We start from the raw sequence: 19513 nt of genomic DNA on the forward strand, positions 1-19513 counted from the left end.
TCTCTGTCCAGGATGCGCGGCTGGCAGCGCTCACACAGGTACGTCTCAGGAATGTGCTGCCTGTCGATCCCCATGCAGTCTATGTGCTGCCACACACTGAGAGAGAAGAGAGAGGGGAGGGCAGAGTCAGTAACAGCAGCCATTCACAATGCAACAGGGGATCTAAAGAGGGGTCACTAATCCCAAAGAAAAGTTGAGATGAGACATGGACATCGTTTGAAGGCTAGAATGCTCATAAATCACTGCTAGGACAGTTTGGACTCTGGTCTAAGTCACTGTGACCTGATAAAGGAGAGGGTCTATCCCAGTTCCTACCTGCACTTGTCGCAGCAGATCATGTAGCCGTCGTCGTGGGTGAAGCCACAGATGCAGCGGGTGATGTCGGCCCCGTAGCTGCCGTCCTCCGAGGTGCTGAGTGTGGTGCCCCTGGAAGCCTCGTCCTGCAGGCCCCCCGGCACAAACAGCCCCTCGCCTGGCCGGATCAGCATGGAGGGGGGAGGGGAGGCCGGGGGTGTGGGCGGGGGGCGCGCCCCATAGTTGTGGTCCTGGGGAAGAGGACAGAAAGGAGTTGAAGGAGACACATACAAGCCACAAAATTAAAGAGAGTAGCACTATATATAAACTCCCAGTAAATAACCAACTTTTCAGCATCACTGTGACTTCTTCAGGATGACACATACAACAGGTTTATACCAGAGAAAACCATCTATGGCGTTCCCTCATTCTCTAAGGTTTATAGTATACAGGGGGGCAAAAAAAGTATTTAGTCAGCAACCAATTGTGCAAGTTCTCCCACTTAAAAAGATGAGGCCTGTAATTTTCATCATAGGTACACTTCAACTATGACAGACAAAATGAGAAAAAAAATCCATAAAATCACATTGTAGGATTTTTTATGAATTTATTTGCAAATTATGGTGGAAAATAATTATTTGGTCAATAACAAAAGTTATTCTCAACACTTTGTTATATACCCTTTGTTGGCAATGACAGAGGTCAAACGTTTTCTGTAAGCCTTCACAAGGTTTTCACACACTGTTGCTGGTATTTTGGCCCATTCCTCCATGCAGATCTCCTCTAGAGCAGTGATGTTTTGGGGCTGTTGCTGGGCAACACGGACTTTCAACTCCCTCCAAAGATTTTCTATGGGGTTGAGATCTGGAGACTGGCTAGGCCACTCCAGGACCTTGAAATGCTTCTTACGAAGCCACTCCTTCGTTGTCCGGGCGGTGTGTTTGGGATCATTGTCATGCTGAAAGACCCAGCCTCGTTTCATCTTCAATGCCCTTGCTGATGGAAGGAGGTTTTCACTCAAAATCTCACGATACATGGCCCCATTCATTCTTTCCTTTACACGGATCAGTCATCCTGGTCCCTTTGCAGAAAAACAGCCCCAAAGCATGATGTTTCCACCCCCATGCTTCACAGTAGGTATGGTGTTCTTTGGGTGCAACTCTGCATTCTTTGTCCTCCAAACACAACGAGTTGAGGTTTTACCAAAAAGTTATATTTTGGTTTCATCTGACCATATGACATTCTCCCAATCTTCTTCTGGATCATCCAAATGCTCTCTAGCAAACTTCAGACGGACCTGGACATGTATAAGCAGGGGGACACGTCTGGCACTGCAGGATTTGAGTCCCAGGCGGCGTAGTGTGTTACTGATGGTAGGCTTTGTTACTCCCAGCTCTCTGCAGGTCATTCACTAGGTCCCCCCGTGTGGTTCTGGGATTTTTGCTCACCGTGATAATTTTGACCCCACGGGGTGAGATCTTGCGTGGAGCCCCAGATCGAGGGAGATTATCAGTGGTCTTGTATGTCTTCCATTTCATAATAATTGCTCCCACAGTTGATTTCTCCAAACTAAGCTGCTTACCTATTGCAGATTCAGTCTTCCCAGCCTGGTGCAGGTCTACAATTTTGTTTCTGGTGTCCTTTGACAGCTATTTGTTCTTGGCCATAGTGGAGTTTGGAGTGTGACTGTTTGAGGTTGTGGACAGGTGTCTTTTATACTGATAACAAGTTCAAACAGATGCCATTAATACGGGTAACGAGTGGAGGACAGAGGAGCCTCTTAAAGAAGAAGTTACAGGTCTGTGAGAGCCAGAAATCTTGCTTGTTTGTAGGTGACCAAATACTTATTTTCCACCATAATTTGCAAATAAATTCATAAAAAATCCTACAATGTGATTTTCTGGATTTTTCCCCCTCATTTTGTCTGTCATAGTTGAAGTGTACCTATGATGAAAATTACAGGCCTCATCTCTTTAAGTGGGAGAACTTGCACAATTGGTGGCTGACTAAATACTTTTTGCCCCACTGTATGTCAAACACTGAAATTCTGATTCAACAACTGCAAACGGCCACTTATTTCCAATATGAATTGCGTTGAATTGGAATTTCCTTTTCGTTATTCACTAAGCAAAGACTGCATTGTGATTGACCCTAACCCATATCCACAGTCTCCTCCCCCAGTTGAGTGAACTAGCCTGGAGGAAGCTAGCTACCCTAACTGATGATCAACCAGGAGCGAAAGAGTTCAGCTATATTAGGTCTGGTAGCGGGTGAGAGAGAAAGAGAACCAGAGAGAAGTATGCTATATAGCCAGTACTGTATGAAAGTGTAACGTAGTGTCCTGTATTAGTGTACGGTAGTGTCAGTGTCCTGTATTATAGTGTACGGTAGTGTCAGTATTGTATTATAGTGTACGGTAGTGTCAGTATTGTATTATAGTGTACGGTAGTGTCAGTATTGTATTATAGTGTACGGTAGTGTCAGTATTGTATTATAGTGTACGGTAGTGTCAGTATTGTATTATAGTGTGTGGTAGTGTCAATGTACTGTTATAGTGTACGGTAGTGTCAATGTATTGTATTATAGTGTACGGTAGTGTCAATGTACTGTATAGTGTACGGTAGTGTATTATAGTGTACGGTAGTGTCAGTGTCCTGTATTATAGTGTACGGTAGTGTCAGTATTTTATTATAGTGTACGGTAGTGTCAGTATTGTATTATAGTGTGTGGTAGTGTCAATGTACTGTTAGTGTACGGTAGTGTCAATGTACTGTATAGTGTACGGTAGTGTATTATACTGTACGGTAGTGTCAGTGTACTGTATTATAGTGTACGGTAGTGTCCGTGTCCTGTATTATAGTGTACGGTATTGTATTATACTGTACGGTAGTGTCAGTGTCCTGTATTATAGTGTACGGTGGTATCAGTGTCTTGTATTATAGCGTACGGTAGTGTCAGTGTCCTGTATTATAGTGTACGGTAGTGTCAGTGTTCTGTATTATGGTTTACGGTAGTGTCAGTGTCCTGTATTATAGTGTACGGTAGAGGTCGACCGATTAATCGGAATGGCCGATTAATTAGGGCCGATTTCAAGTTTTCATTATTCATAACGATTATTATTATTTTAATTTTTGTACATCTTTATTTAATCTTTATTTAACTAGGCAAGTCAGTTAAGAACACATTCTTATTTTCAATGACGGCCTAGGAACGGTGGGTTAACTGCCTCATTCAGGGGCAAAAAGACAGATTCACCTTGTCAGCTCGGGGGATCCAATCTTGCAACCTTACAGTTAACTAGTCCAACGCAATAACGACCTGCCTCTCTCGCTCGTTGCACTCCACAAGGAGACTGACTGCCTGTTACACAAATGCAGTAAGCCAAGGTAAGTTGCTAGCTAGCATTAAACTTATCTTATAAAAAACAATCAATCATAATCACTAGTTAACTACACATGGTTGATGATATTACTACATATTATCTAGCGTGTCCTGTGTTGCATATAATCTGACTGAGCATACAAGTATCTAAGTATCTGACTGAGCGTAAACATTAATTCAAACAGCACTTTCGTGCGTTTTGCCAGCAGCTCTTTGTTGTGCGTTAAAACCTGTTAAAGATATGGCAGACATATGCCCCCTTTGGAGGGATTGGGTACCCCTAGTAAACTGAAAAAAAAATCTGTCAAAAATTGCTAATATATGCATATAATAATTATTATTGGATAGAAAACACTCTAAAGCTTCTAAAACCGTTGGAATTATGTCTGTAAGTATAGCAGAACTCACAGGGCAGGCATTCTTCCAAACTAGTTTTTGTGGTCATGAAAGTTGGAGCAACTTTGACGTCATCGCCCCCACCCTTCCCAACCAGTTATGATTCTGGGGAGACTTTCTATGTCTTCCACTAGATGTCCTCATTCAGTAGAGCTAATCGTTCAAATCCCGCGAGAATTGGCCCTATGGGAGTGAAATTAGTGCGTGCCATGAGAAAATATGTTGTGCGTTGTGGCGCGAATTCGTCCCAGCCATTCCTTTGTTCCAGCACTCAAGAGAAGGACAGACGATGACCGATTGAATTGAAATTTGTTTTGTGTGTTAAAAACATCATAAAGCTTGCTTCTGCACTTAGTTTGACCTGTTTAGTCGACATATAATATGTAATTTTGAAGTTTTGATGCGCAACTTTTCCGGACCAGAGGACATTTTGGGTGCATTTCAGCTGATGTTATTAGCAGTAGCTAATACAAAGACGCAAGACTTGAAACCAAACGATGTATTGGGTAAGTATGAAGCCTTCCACAACATTCTGAACGAAGACCATCGAAGGTAAGGGAATATTTATGCTTAAATCTGTGTTTCTGTTGACTCCAACATTACGGAGAAACGTAGCTTGTCTGAGCGCCGTCTCAGCATATTGAATAGTGTGCGATTTCTGTAACGTTAAAAATAAATGTAACAAAGCGGTTGCATAAAGAAGCAGTGTATCTTTCTAACTATATGTAGAACATGTATATTTAGTCAAAGTTTATGATGTCTATTTACGTTATCTTGCCGCGCTACCTAGATTTCCTGCGGACATTTTTGAGTAATTTCTGACCATGAACTCAATGTAAATGGACATTTATGGATATAAATGGCATATTATTGAAAAAAATGTCCTATTACATGTCCTATTACTGTCATCTGATGAAGATTTTCAAAAGGTTAGTGAATGATTTATTTTTTTAATCCTGCGTTTTGTTGATAGCATGTTTTGGCTATTCAGATGAGCTGTGTCTGGTGGTGGTTTGACATAAATATGTACTATGTTTTCGCCGTAAAACATTATAGAAATCTGACTTGCTGGCTAGATGAACAAGGTGTTTATCTTTTATTTGAGCTATTGGACTTGTTAATGTGTGGAGGTTAAATATTTCTAAGAATATTTTTGCGTTCCATGCGCCACCGTTTCAGCTGAACGTGGGAGGGTTGAGTCCCAATTGGGAACCAATATCTTTAAGAGCTTTAAGCATTGCGCTCTTTATGAATTCAAACCTATCAACTCCCGGGATGAGGCTGGTGTAACCTATGTGAAATGGCTGACTAGTTAGCGCGCGCTAATAGCGTTTCAAACTTCACTCGCTCTGAGCCTTAGGGTGGTTGTTTCCCTTGCTCTGCATGGGTAACGCTGCTTCGATGTGGTGGCTGTTGTCGTTGTGTTGCTGGTTCGAGCCCAGGGAGGAGTGAGGAGAGGGACAGAAGCTATACTGTTACACTGGCAATACTAAAGTGCCTATTAGAACATCCAATAGTCAAAGGTTAATGAAATACAAATGGTATAGAGGGAAATAGTCCTATAATAACTACAACCTAAAACTTCTTACCTGGGAATATTTAAGACTCATGTTAAAAGGAACCACCAGCTTTCATATGTTCTCATGTTCTGAGCAAGGAACTGAAACGTTAGCTTTCTTACATGGCACATATTGCACTTTTACTTTCTTCTCCAACACTTTGTTTTTGCATTATTTAAACAAAATTGAACATGTTTCATTATTTATTTGAGGCTAAATTTATTTTATTGATGTATTATATTAAGTTAAAATAAGTGTTCATTCAGTATTGTTGTAATTGTCATTATTACAAATACATTTTTATATTTTATTTAAAATTGGCCGATAAATCGGTATCGGCCTTTTAGGTCCTCCAATAATCGGTATCGGCGTTGAAAAATCATAATCGGTCGACCTCTAGTGTACGGTAGTGTCAGTGTCCTGTATTATAGTGTACGGTAGTGTCAGTGTCCTGTATTATAGTGTACGGTAGTGTCAGTGTACTGTATTAGTGTACGGTAGCGTCAGTGTACTGTATTATAGTGTACGGTAGTGTCAGTGTCCTGTATTATAGTGTACGGTAGTGTCAGTGTACTGTATTATAGTGTACGGTAGTGTCAGTGTACTGTATTATAGTTTACGGTAGTGTCAGTGTCCTGTATTATAGTGTACGGTAGTGTCAGTGTCCTGTATTATAGTGTACGGTAGTGTAGTGGTGTGTACTGCAGTTTAGTGTTGAAGTGGAGTGTACTCACGGCGTAGGGCAGCCCAATGTAACTGTGGGAGTGGTGAGAGCTAATGCTGTAGATCTGGTGCGGGTAGCTGGATTTCTCCACCACCACAGGGCTGGCCTCTACCGATTCTGGTCTGCTGGACAGAGAGAGAGAAACAGAGTCAGGAGGGGTTCCCATTCACAACGTAACAAAGAAGAAAGATCTGTGTGATGTAAAATGAAAGATAAGACATACAAGAGGGACAGAAACAGTAAGAAGGGGGATTCCATTTACTACAGCGAGAGAGAGCGAGAGAAGACAGAGAGAAATGAAAGCTAGACATGAAAGAGGGAGAGAAACAGGAGGGAGATGAGTGTAGCGTTAAACGACAGGTAGTGAGAAAAAGGGTAGAATAGGAGAGAGCGCAGAGAGAACCTCCTCATAAGCAGTGAGTGTTTCTACACCTGCATTGCTTGCTGTTTGGGGTTTTAGGCTGGGTTTCTGTACAGCACTTTGAGACAAAGTAGTGTTTATTTGGGAGGGCTTTAGGGGTGCTGACAGTGGTTGTGACAGAGTGGAAGTTGCCTGCCCCTCATATCACCTCAGCTAACTGGACAGAGCGGATAGCAGGGCTAATAACTAAAATGGGGGGCTCAATCTCTCCACAATATTTAAACCTGAACCCCATTTCTGGAGGACACACACACACACACACACACACACGCAACATTGACACACGCAGAAACAATAACAGGCATTCACTTCCGTGAGATCATTTATCAAACTGGTAAATCCACTTTTATTCTATGACATTGCAGTGGTGCAGAGAAAGCCTGTCTGGCTGTTTGAACATGAAACCAAGGACATGGGGGTATGGTTAACTAGGCTACTTCTCACTGGCATTGAAGGAGGGAGGAGGGCTTCAAAAAGAAGACAAGTGGGATTGGCAAACAGACAACAGAGAGGAGATGAAGGATGGAAGGAGAGAAGGAGTGATGGGAGGAGTGGCACTGTCAGGAGAGAAGAAAAGAAAGAGACCAGTGACAGCCCAGGCAGTTGAGACTCCAGGCTGATGTCATGACAAATCAGAAGGCCAGCTGATGTTCCAACAACTAATACTGCAACTCCTACACACAGGCAGCCTGTTGGTCAGTCATGAGGAAGAAGCTCCACCAAATCCTCCCCTTCTCCTACAGGATAGTCCAGACAACTGCTACAAGGTCAAAGAGAGGGAGAGTGAAGGAGAGAGAATAGAGATGCCCCCAGGTGTATCCGAGGCTGGCTTAGCACATCCACCTCAGAAGCAGAGGCTAAATGAAACCTTGACAGGGGGCCAACTGCCCTGCCAAGAAGTTTGGCTAACAATGCAGAGTACAAGAGAAAAGCCCACTAAACAAACTGGACAGCTTCACAGGTACCGTGTTACAACATGTATACATGGTCTGATGGTGTAGTAGAATGCTATGGTTATATGGCTCAAACAGGCTATGTAGCATATTTGGACATCGAGTACAAGGAACAGTTGACACACAAACCCTGAATAATAAAGAGAATATGTGAAACACCACACACACACACACACTGCCCCGCAGAAACACTTCCAGACAGTAACTGGAATACATGACAAGCCTGTAGCAGCACAGTAGGGTAGCAAAACTAGGCTACTCAAACGAATGGACGTGCCACGTGTCAGCATGTTAAAGTACAAACACACCTCTCCAATGCTCCAACCCTCCCTCTCCTTCTCTCTAGACACCCCGTCCCTCCTAGGGTAAAGCAGCAGTACAGTACCTGGTGGAGGCAGTCTTTCACCCCTAGTCTCCCCGCGTGCTGCACACCATGACCTCTCAATGCTCGCTGTGCAGCACTTCCTTAAACATGGTATTGGCGCTCAAGCAGCAGGCGCTTTGTGTCAAAGTGAAAACGTAAGTGCCTGTAAAAAGGTCTAGGGGGCGGGCCCCGGGGAAGGTGTGTGTACATCTCGCTGAAACACACACACACACACACACAGACAGAGAGAGAGTTCACTACACTCCCCAGGGCAGAGAAGTAATCCAACCCAAATCCAAATAAACTTTAAAGTAGGCTACTGAAAACTGTGTGAATGATTTACTTGGGTAAAAATATATAGTTCATAATTGGGTATTTGCATGGATGCAGCATGCATCATTCAGTGGTGAGAGATGAAATTAGTGATCGTATGAGGAGTCTTTAAAATGGGTTTATTGTGTTTTCCTGGGATAGTCCCTTTGGTGAGAGGGGGGATGATAGACAAAGGAGAAGAAAACAGACATGTGATGAGCGAGTTTGTTTGATGGATGGCGAGGGGCCATGTTTGGTTTCAGTGTGAGTGGCCAAAGGGACTGAGACTGACTGCATCAATCATGTCTGTCTCATAGGAAGTCAGGGACGAAGACACAGAGTACATGATGCTATTGTCGATCACAATCACACACGTCTAGGGGGAAGCTATGAGATGTGAGACACCGGGAGATTCAGAGAGCAGAGACAGCAGAAAGAGACAGCAGAGATGGAACGGAGGTGTCAATTAAACAGACAGCTAGGCATGTGCTAATCATAGCTCACAGCTCGAGAGAGCTTAATATGGAGCAAGAGATCACACACAGACAGCGAGGGAGAGAGACAGGGAGAGAGAGAGAGAGAGAGACACAGAGCGCACTCCTGCACAGCCAGCCAACACACACCGCTGCATCTTTCAGAGGGAGGTGGAGAGAGAGTGACTGCTCCTCTGGGAGTAGTGCTGCTGTTCCTAGGGTTAGCAAGTTAGCACACTAATGCTAACCTCTGTCCTGTGTTGAGAACACGAGGGCCTCGAAGAGCAACAAGGATCTGTGCCTTGTTTTATCAGTAGGGTGGAAGGAAGAGGGCTAGATGATAACTACCTGGGTGTGTGTTTTACAGACAGGCAGCCCTACCATGTGCTCCCTCACAGTGGAGGTAGGTAGTCCGGTGTGTTTTACAGACAGCCCTACCCTGTGCTCCCTCACAGTGGAGGTAGGTGGACACCGATTTGGATTTTAAAATGTTTTTTTTTTTTACACTTTTCTTAACCGAGGCAAGTCGGTTAAGAACACATTCCTACTTTCAATGACGGCCTAGGAGCGGTGGGTTAACTGCCTCGTTCAGGGGCAGAATGACAGATCTTTACCTTGTCAGCTCAGGGGATTCAATCTTGCAACCTTACAGTTAACTAGTCCAACGCTCTAACCTCCTGATTACATTGCACACCACGAGAAGCCTGCCTGTTACGCGAATGCAGTAAGAAGCCATGGTAAGTTGCTAGCTAGCATTAAACTTATCTTATAAAAAACAATCATAATCACTAGTTATAACTACACATGGTTGATGATATTACTAGTTTATCTAGCGTGTCCTGAGTTGCATATAATCGATGCGGTGCGCATTTGCGAAAAAGGACTGCCGTTGCTCCAACGCGTACCTAACCATAAACATCAATGCCTTTCTTAAAATCAATACACAGAAGTATATATTTTTAAACCTGCATATTTAGCTAAAATAAATCCAGGTTAGCAGGCAATATTAACCAGGTGAAATTGTCACTTGCGTTCATTGCACGCAGAGTCAGGGTATATGCAACAGATTGGGCTGCCTGAACGCGACGGGAACCATTTAAATGCCTTAATCACAAGAGGGCCACCTGTCATTCAGCCTGGTGACCATGGCAATGGCTCCTGCACAGTGCGGAAGGGAGACATTGGGGAGGTTTCTATGGCAACCAGCTGTGGCCGCCTGCAACAGCTCTTAAGGCTGGGCCCCATTTAAAGAGACAAGCCCTCTAAAAGCAGACCTTTATGTTCTTCAACCACAGGAGCACAGAGGATGTCTCTGTTATTTGTCTATAATCTTTGCCAGTATCCCCGAGGAGAGTATAGGGAATACTGTGAGGAGGGTGGTATGTTGTTGCCATGGCGACAGACTCCACTTTCCTAACAAGGTGCACAGCGTACAGACATGGATCAGATGCGTCATTTTCAGAGTAAAATTCTCCCTCCACCCGGTGGTGTCAGGTTGGTAGGAGTCATTCTAAATCATGACATTGGCTACACTGACATTGTATTACACAGAAGCAACAACTCAGAAACAGAAAGTGAACAGTAAGGGTGTGTGATGCTAGATAGTCATAAACACAGCATATGTTGTATTTAAGTGACAAGGTCTTCTGCCTCATATCGTCTCTACAAAGTGTGTTTTGTCATATACGGAACTTGGGTGGTCAGATTAGGGCATGGAGAATGTCTATGGGAAGTGATGGGTGTGAGACGGTGAGTAGTGCTATGTATGTGATCAATGGCAGTGTTTGACCAGGCCTGTCCCATACAGTAGACAGCAGGGCTAGAGAGAGACACAGAAAGAGAGAGACACAGAGAGCTTTAGGTCATAAGGGGGAGATATGGTCGACAGACACAGACAGATGACAGGGCCAATTAAAGTGAATGAGGAAGCTGGGGAGAAAGGATGAAATAAAAAGAGAGCGGATGAGAAAGAGATGCGAGGGGGGATGACAGCAGCAGACAATGGAGGAGAGGCAGAGAATGAGTGAAAAGGAGAATAGAGAGAGTAAGAGAAGGGTGAGATGAATCATGAGATGGTGGGTTGGGCCTGAAGACGTTGGTATACTCACTCTGAGCCTGCAGCCATTTCCAGGTATGAGGTGTCTGCTGTGTCCACCCCTACAGGGATCACTATGCTCATGACGTTCTTTGCTGATCAATTCTTGTCCTACTGAGTCCAGAGCATGGGAGTCCAAAACACTGAGGCATGCCAGCCACAGCACTCATTGCAGACATCTAAGTGCATCCACAAGGCCTGCCAACACACAGAGGGAGAGAGAAAGACAAGGTAGTTAGCATGGTGAAAAAGGGACAGTCACCTTTCTGAAACTAGGGTATTTCCAGGAATCACCATGATTCATAAATTCAGATGTGTGAGATGTAGGTACTAGCTAACTGCTAGTAACACAGAAAATAAACAGCATGATAGGAATTTCCCTAGTAAAGCTCTCAAAGAGAACCCTCGCCCACCTCACTGGCTACCTGAGACATTAATGGGCGCAAGGGGAAAGAGAAGCTATAGTAAGGCGATGCCTGATGTCGGTAAACTGGTCAAACGCGACCTCACAGACTGCCAGGAATGCAGGATGCTGCGGTGGCAGTGTTCCACCACAAGGGGGTGTGAGAGAACACAGAGCTCTGACTGGCGGCCATTAATGGAGGAGGAGAAAGAAAAACGCAACACAGAGACCATCTTTTCGCCGAGCAGGATTGTTCTATTGAGCAGAACAGCGTACACACACACACTCTCGCTCTCAAAAAGGGATACACACACACACACGCATAATCCTTTAACGCTGTAATTAGAGCTGTCACAAGCCCCTGGCTGTGTCTAGATGTGAAAGCCAGTGTAAAATAGGCATCTTGTCTCACTCTCCCCCTGTTTGTTCAGCATTGCAGGTGGACAGAAGATGCATAGAAAGACTAAGTCAATAATTAACTCCATTAGGTGTCAGACAGACTGCAGCCTCTCTCTGATGAAGAGAGAAGTAGGACGAGGGACTAATGGTAGGTTGACAGACAGAGGTAGCCACTCCCGCTAACAGGCAATAACAATGCTACGTACATAGATTAAATAGACCTGTTCCAATTAGCCAAAACACAAACAAACAGTGGGTGGTAATGTACAGGCTATTATAGCTTATAGCCTACGTAATGCAAGGCATGTGTCCAGACAGGGGCATATGCGCTGGCCCTGATACTGAGAGCACAGCGTTGTTGATAAATGGGATTAGTGGGAGGGACACATGCCAAGACAAAATAGGCTGGAGTTCACACCTCTGTGTGTGTACCAGCCCAGGCATCCAGCAGAGAGGGCTCATCTCTGACACACTGCTATAAAAATCTAGACATTTCAGGTTTACTAGACCGCCGAAACATATTTACAGTCCCTTTAAACAGCAGGGCCCATATCACAGCACAGCTTTGTGTGGCTCAATTAACAATAGAAACCAATTGTTGCTGGAACATTTCCCCGTAACAGGGCACTTAGCCAGACCACTGAAATGACATAAAACCTTTTTGTGTTATCTCAAAGACTCAGTATGTTTTGGTGTAGTAAAAATCCCTTCCTTCGGAAACAGGCCGTCTGTTTCCAAGCGTTTTGCTGTGATCTTCTCTGCCTGTCTAAGGGAATCCTGCCGTCACTGCTCAGGAATGCACACACACACACACACACAGACAGACAACCCAAACCCCCTCCCCTTCTAGACCCTTGCACACATTCCTTTGCTGGGAGGCACCCAGGGGCGCGCATACACACACACACACGGCACCAGGGCCAGACACATTCAAGACACACAAAAGGGGGGTTGGAAAAAAGGCTAACGAGTACAGTACAGCATTCCTGACTAAATCTGAGCGCTGTGACTGCCTCCGACGCTCCTCCCACTTCCTCTAGCGGAGCTGTCTGTCACACGAGACCAACATGCCAAAAAAAGCAGAGGAAAAAGACAAACACTCCCTCACTCTTTCTGCCCTCCCTCGCTGTGCTCCATCCACCCCACCCGGATGTCTCTCTCCTTTTCTTAAATAAACCTCAGAGCATGGAAGGGGAGGGGAGTGTCGCAGACAGGGCTCCTAATTACAAAGAGTCTGGAAGAGAGAAACAGAGCATGGTGAAGAAGGGGAAAGGGGAGGGAGAGTACAGGAGGGAAAGGGGGAGAGAAAGACGAAGCAAAAAATGTTGATGGCAGAACACTAGCTAGTCAAGCAAGGAGGAAAGCTGTGGTGCTTTTGTCCCCCCTTTCGTTCTGTCTGATGTTCTCTCATCACAGATCTCACAGCGCTGCAGGGAGCCTTCCAAATGATCCATCTACCCTCTGTTTGGGAGAGGGGTGGGGGAGGCACCCAAACTCCTGTATGGGCACTAGGGTTCCTCTAGCACAGGCACAGCAGCCTTCTGAGACTACGTGTGAGAGTAGAGCAGAGACTAGAGCTGAGCCCACTCTCCCCCCTCTTCTCATTTGCCCTCCTCCCTTTCCCAACCCCCCCCTCTTCGCTAAGGCCACAGTCACGTCATTGTGTGCGGGAATAACTTTCCTTTTCAGACAGACCAGTCTTTGGGCCAAGTCTCAGTGTTTGATTTTGAGCCAGGAGAAGAGAACGATGGACATAAAGACGGGCTTCTAACGGACGCCGCGCTCCTCCTTCCCTCTAAGTTCCCAACAGAGCTGAAGTGACTTCACACCATCCTCATTGGCTGAGTCATCGCAGCAGCCAGCCATGAGCGCACACACCAAAATAAAGACACTCCTATACACTGGAAAAAGACACCATCAGAATGTCACAACCCTACCTTTCACAGTGCCCAAACAGGGCTACTCTCTGCATCAGCTGTCCTAGACACCATCAGAATGTCACAACCCTGCCTTTCAGTGCCCAAACAGGGCTACTCTCTGCATCAGCTGTCCTGTCCTTCATTAATCACTGTGCCCAAGCTGCCAGGGCTCCCTCTGTGCTTTACCTCTGAAGGTGAAGCCATACATCAATAATACAGGACATTAGAGATGTAGGCCTACATTGTGTTAGAGATTGGGTGCCACCAGTGGCGAGTAGATAAGTTCTACTGTGATGTTTACCATTGACCACCTATCGCGCAGCAGCAAACTGCACTGTGTCCAGACCCAGTAAAAGGCATTGGAGAGAGAATGATGTTGCTTCGTCCACATCCACACTCTGCAGAGTACACTAAACAGCAGACAATGGCCCCAGGCCAGCACACTCTGTGTGTGTGAGAGAGTGAGTGAGAGACAGTGGGCCCTAGAGGCTACTCTACACATCAGCCTACACACTTTGGGCTTGTACCCTGTCAAACAAACACACACAGAGGGTAAATGAGGGATCTTCAAAAACAGGGATTTTTGCATCTCCCATCTCGGGTGCAGGTTACAGCCACACAGCCAGGGTTATCAGTGCAGTACAGCCAGGTTCTGACAGCTGGTCTGGGGCGGCCCTGTTCTGGCCTACTCTCCCTCAGTACAGCCTCCTCTCCCTAGCACAGCACGGCACCATTTGACATTCTTAAATTTGATAAGGATGACCGATGACAAACAAAATCATTGATTTGCGTCGAGCTCGCCTGTCAACCTGAGTGACTCAGTCTTGTCTATATTAGGAAAGAAAGGTCAACTGCTCAAACCAAATAAAAGTGAGACTTTTAGGCTGAAATCTAGCTTTTCTGTGCCTGGTGTTAATCATAGGCCTAGGTTTTTTTTGCCCATATTGTGCAGCCCTGCGTGGCAGTGTTGCAATTATCTCAAATGAGTGCAAGAAATGCAGAAATTATTTTTGGATGAGGTTGAAAACAGTATAAAACAATCCGAATAGAGAAAGACTCATTGAAATCACCCTAGGGCCTTGCACTACTCATAAAGCTTATGTACAACATTTATTTAAAAAAAATTGAAATACCATTAAAAAAAATTGAAAAATAAAGTGATATGATATTTTGGCCATATCGCCCAGCCCTGGTCAGAGACACTCAAGCCAAATTACAGCACTGTTCCATGATCAATTTCACACCTGGCTCGCACTGGCGTTATATCACCAACCACTACATTCACCCTCGCCTCCACTGAGTCTACCCAGTACCCAGCGTGCCAAGCACTAAGTAAGTAGCGTTAGCATGTAGCACAGCAACAGGAAGTGGGCAGGGCTAGGGAAGTATCAGGATTGCTGTTGCAGCAGTCCCAGCCCAGGGGCACCTATTTGGGAGGTAGTCTAACTAGCGAAAGGCCCATTTAACAAGGGATCCTTTACAGCCGCCCAGCACCGCAAAAAAACAGGTTACCTGAACCCTGTCTCCCTCTCGTGTGTGACCTATGCGACTGTGCTGGGCCTCAGAGCAAGGCCAGCCTCCTATGTGCTACTAAAGCCCCGACTCTAGCTCTACACAGAAAGGGAGGACACTGGAGGCTTAGAACCACAGAGCCAGGCAGCCTCACAGGGTAAAACTACCCAGGCTGGCAGTGTACTGTTGTCAGCCAGCTCTATCTATACAGATGATACAGTTTCAGGATGGAGTCTGTTATTCTCCAGGGACAGAGAGAACAACACAACCAGCACTCTATAGTGGAGGACGAGGCAGGCAGAGAGAGGAAGTCAATAGATTCTCACCAGCTCCATTGAGCTATGGCCTTCTTCTGTCCTACCCAGCACTGCGTTCGATACAGCAGACTAGCAGTAAACATCCTGTTTTGTGAACTCCTTCACTTCCCCCCTCTGTGGCCCACTGTCCTGGCTATTGGCTGCTCGAAAAGCCTTCATAGCTTCTCTTATTGAGCCCTTCATGGATGTGTGTGCGCGCCTGGGGTTGAGGTGAAAGGAAAGGTGTCACCCGAGAGAGTAGCGAGAGCTCCCTGCCACGCACTCCTGTCCCCCAGGGGGGAGTGGCAGGCAGGCAACCTCTCTCTGTCAACACAGCCAGCGAAACACACACACCATATCAGGTATTTACAGCTGTGTAAGAGTGTACAGAGAGGGGGCACCCACCAGGGGGAGTGAGGAGAGGGAACCAGAGAAGGCAGTGTGAGTCAGTGTGTGAGGCAATTTGAATACGGCGCAGTTAGGGAGACTTTTAGAATGCTATGAGACTGTGACATGGTTATAGTAGCATGACTGCCACGAAGCAAGAAGCGCTCCAGCCCCGTGCATGGCGTCTAGCACCAGGACAGAGCAGAGGCCACTGTCCCTTTAAGAGGAAGAAGAGGTAGGTGACTGGGGATTGTGTATTATATATCAGCTTCTGATTAGACACAGTAGGACCGCTCTCATCCAGTATTTATAACACGTCCACACAAAATGGAGACCTTTTTTGCTGTATTCAGAGAGGCCAACATCGAGGGAAACAGTCGTTTTTTTTTACTGTGCCAGCTACATCCATACACACAGGCCTCGTTACTTGTCAGAGGATTCCAGCCTGCAGCAGTTCAAACCAGTGTCTATTTTACTTCCCGGCAGAGGCCCACATCTCCCAGGGCCTCTCTGCATCTAGGTCTCCACTGCATGAGTGATATCACAAACGTAGCATGACATCATTCATTTGGTGGAGGATGAATCCCACTATGCAAAGATAAGCTGTGGAAAGACTAGAGGGAGCAGTGTACAGCAGTCTGAGGCCTTACTTTACCCCCACTGTTGACAGGCATTTGTGAAACAAGCACCTGTGTCATTTAAAAGAAAGATCAGGAGTCACAAGCAAATGCGTGCCTGTATCAGTGTGTCAGTCAGTCAGCCGTGGCAGTGAAGATAGCCTACACAGCCCTCTCACTAGGCTCCTCTAGAGAAAGAGAGCAGCTGCACAGCCTCACTGTGGGGAAAACTGAAAACACCTCTGCATCCAATGATTTGTCCTCTTGCCATCGAATGGCAGAGGGGGAATTAACATAACCCTCACCTCATAAAGACACAGAAGACTAATTAGTGCCGTCTTGGAGAACCAAAACAGAATAGATTAATGACAATCTCTCTCGGCAGCCTCCATCCAAGATGGCCACAAACCCAGATAATTTTCTGTTCGCTTAAGGAGGAGTCTCTTCTTACATAGCTATGGCAACATGGGGTCATGAGGAGAAAAAAAAACACTGGGCGACTGTTTCAAACTGGCATTTGGACAGAGGCTACCAAAGTTTGCACCACAGAGAAGTATCCAGCTTCTTCGGTTTGTCTCACAGGCCAGCAGAGAGGAGGGAATGGAGCGGTGTAGAGCTGCCTGCCTCACACCATCCCAAAGCTAGAGCCACCATCAGGGGACGGGGCCATACTACTGTGAATGGGGCCTGAGCTGATGGAAAAATGTCACAACACATGAAAGGAAAGACATTCACTGTCAGAAGATTGTTTGGGCAAAGTGGAGTCATGTGTACATGTGTGAGGTGTAGCCAGGCAAGTTTAAAAAGCCTTGTTGGGGGACTTGGGTTCTTGTTATTTCTATAAGGAGTGATATAGAGCTACTCGCTGGCCAGCTGTGTGTTATCATGAATTTTCAACACTGTCACCAACCAAAACAACAAAAAAATCTGGCCATTTATTTTCATTGTTGGGTTATTTGATGACGGGCATCTGCTCTGAGCCTGTAAGGCGCTGAGAGGGGGAGGGGCAAGAGGAGGGCAGCAGGTCTTTGTCAATGTCAAAGGGAAATAACCAAGTCACGGCTGTTGTTTCATTCCCCCTTCACAAAACTCAACGCCTTTGGCCACCAGGTAGGACTTGAGTAACTGCCTGTTTATCTATTCATGAATTTAATGTGAATTAGGCAAATTTTCCAAATTGGAAAATACAATTGAGACAAATTAGCCTATATTCCAACGAGCTAGGCCTAACCACACTGAAATCTTCCTAGTTAATTTAATGACTGAGTTTCTAGTACTAGTCATACCCTAACACTGGTAAGTATTACACAAGCACATAGTTCCAGCAATGACACAAATCATGGTTGTTGTGACCTGCTTGTTCTATGGTTCATATCCACAATCCACAATAATGCTTTCCTCCTCAGTCGAGCTGACCTTTAGATAATTACTACTTATTAACTACATTGACATGCTTACCCCATAAAATAACATTGATGTTTCATGAACCTACCATTCGACCACAGTAAGAGAATGGGTAGGTTATTGATAGTGAATTATGAGATATTAAAAATGTCCGCCTAGTGCTTTCTACAAACACATGAGTTAGACTAGTAGCATACTTACTGTTAAATGTGGTAACTTAGTCCAACTTGCCAGAAAAGGGTGGGAATGTTTAGTGTTGAACAAAGTATGAGGTCAAAGAAGAGTGGGGGTGGCAATAAACCTCATATTGTTCTTTATACAAAGTGCTGCGTTTGTATCCTGTTATGCAACTCCTCAATATGACAACATGTTAATAACTCGGCCAAATTCAGCAACTACAACAAATCTGATCTGACGTATATTGCGTTGTAGTACAATCTGTATATACACCCTGCTCCTAAAATACAATGCATCACGAAACACAATATTAGCAAAGAAATGTGATTGAACGACATGGGGGGGGACTATTAGCTAACCAGACAGTTGGCCAGCGAATCTCAAACTTGACCTGACAAGTGTATGTTTGCATCAAACGCGTACGACAGAAAGCTGTCTTTAATAAATATATCCCATTGTGCACTAGCTTTCCCGTGAGTGTGTCGGCGCTGCAGTCAGCTCAGCCGATAGGGGTGTGGAGGGCTGAACATAGCTATTAAATTACCACAACATCAAGCCAAGCCGCCATTTTCATAGCGCTTTTCTAAGGACAGCGAGAAAACCGTGTAACTGGGGGACGGACCCTCGCCACGAGAAGAAAAACCCCCAAGAAAGCAATCAATCGTCTTTCAGACATTCTTACTTAAGTATCAATCTGTCGATGCCGTTTCTGTGTAGTTATTATTTGAAAAATGTAGAATCTCGTCGGTAACTTAGCCGGCTGTTTAGCTAACGAGCCATGCTAGCTGCAATGGCTTTCAAATATACAAAACGTTGGTAAGCGAGTCTCGGCAAATGAACCATTGTCTCAAGCTACGTAGCTAGCGGCTAACAAATTACATTGGACCTATGCCTTGAAAAAAATACATGAGTTATTGTATAAATATTTGAAGCTTGTACTACTACCAGACTGCTACACTAGTCGTAGTACTTAGCTAGCTAATATTAGCGTTCGAACTGCGGTAAACGTCGTTACGCTGGCCAACGAGGGCTTTAACATGAAAAGATTAGCTACCTAAGCTAGTTAGTAAGGCAACTTGGCACGTCATGGTGTGAACAATGCGCAAAGTTAACACGCTTGCAAATACATTCTCGCATTTAATGATTTCCCTTTGAAATAACATTGAGACAATATATTGTAACCAATCGCACAGTTTAAACGGTCAAAGAGGCTACATTATCAGTGGAGGCAAGATTCCCCGATTTGAGTATGTCCCCTCCACTGAGGTATGGTCCCCTCCCCCCACGTTTGCAGCAGTTAAACCACATACCCTTTGAATCTAAATTAAGGGATATAATGCATTTGTCAGCTAGCAACCAAATAGAAGGGTGGGAGTTTACCGGTCCAATAGCCGTTTGTTCATCTCGTGACTGAGGCCTCTAGTTTT

General features: G+C 45.2%; 1 protein-coding gene across 13 annotated transcripts in view; it reads right to left on the bottom strand.

The window, feature by feature from the left end:
• Window positions 1-19513, bottom strand: part of LOC139393264 (inactive histone-lysine N-methyltransferase 2E-like) — a 39594-nt gene that overhangs the window by 18856 nt on the left and 1225 nt on the right. For 7 of the 13 annotated variants that reach the window (XM_071141759.1, XM_071141755.1, XM_071141756.1 and 4 more), the window contains exons 2-5: window positions 10986-11170; window positions 6365-6479; window positions 316-545; window positions 1-96 (exon numbers count right to left, since the gene is read on the bottom strand). The exon at window positions 1-96 is cut by the window's left edge. In XM_071141759.1, coding sequence (XP_070997860.1) covers window positions 1-96; window positions 316-545; window positions 6365-6479; window positions 10986-11056 — 512 coding nt within the window. In that variant the 5' untranslated portion in view covers window positions 11057-11170. The remainder of the gene's footprint in view (window positions 97-315; window positions 546-6364; window positions 6480-10985; window positions 11171-19513) is intronic. The other 6 variants (XM_071141763.1, XM_071141760.1, XM_071141758.1 and 3 more) reach the window with 1 other exon arrangement.

The sequence above is a fragment of the Oncorhynchus clarkii genome, chromosome 33 (genome assembly GCF_045791955.1).
Source record: "Oncorhynchus clarkii lewisi isolate Uvic-CL-2024 chromosome 33, UVic_Ocla_1.0, whole genome shotgun sequence".
Classification (NCBI taxonomy): domain Eukaryota; kingdom Metazoa; phylum Chordata; class Actinopteri; order Salmoniformes; family Salmonidae; genus Oncorhynchus; species Oncorhynchus clarkii.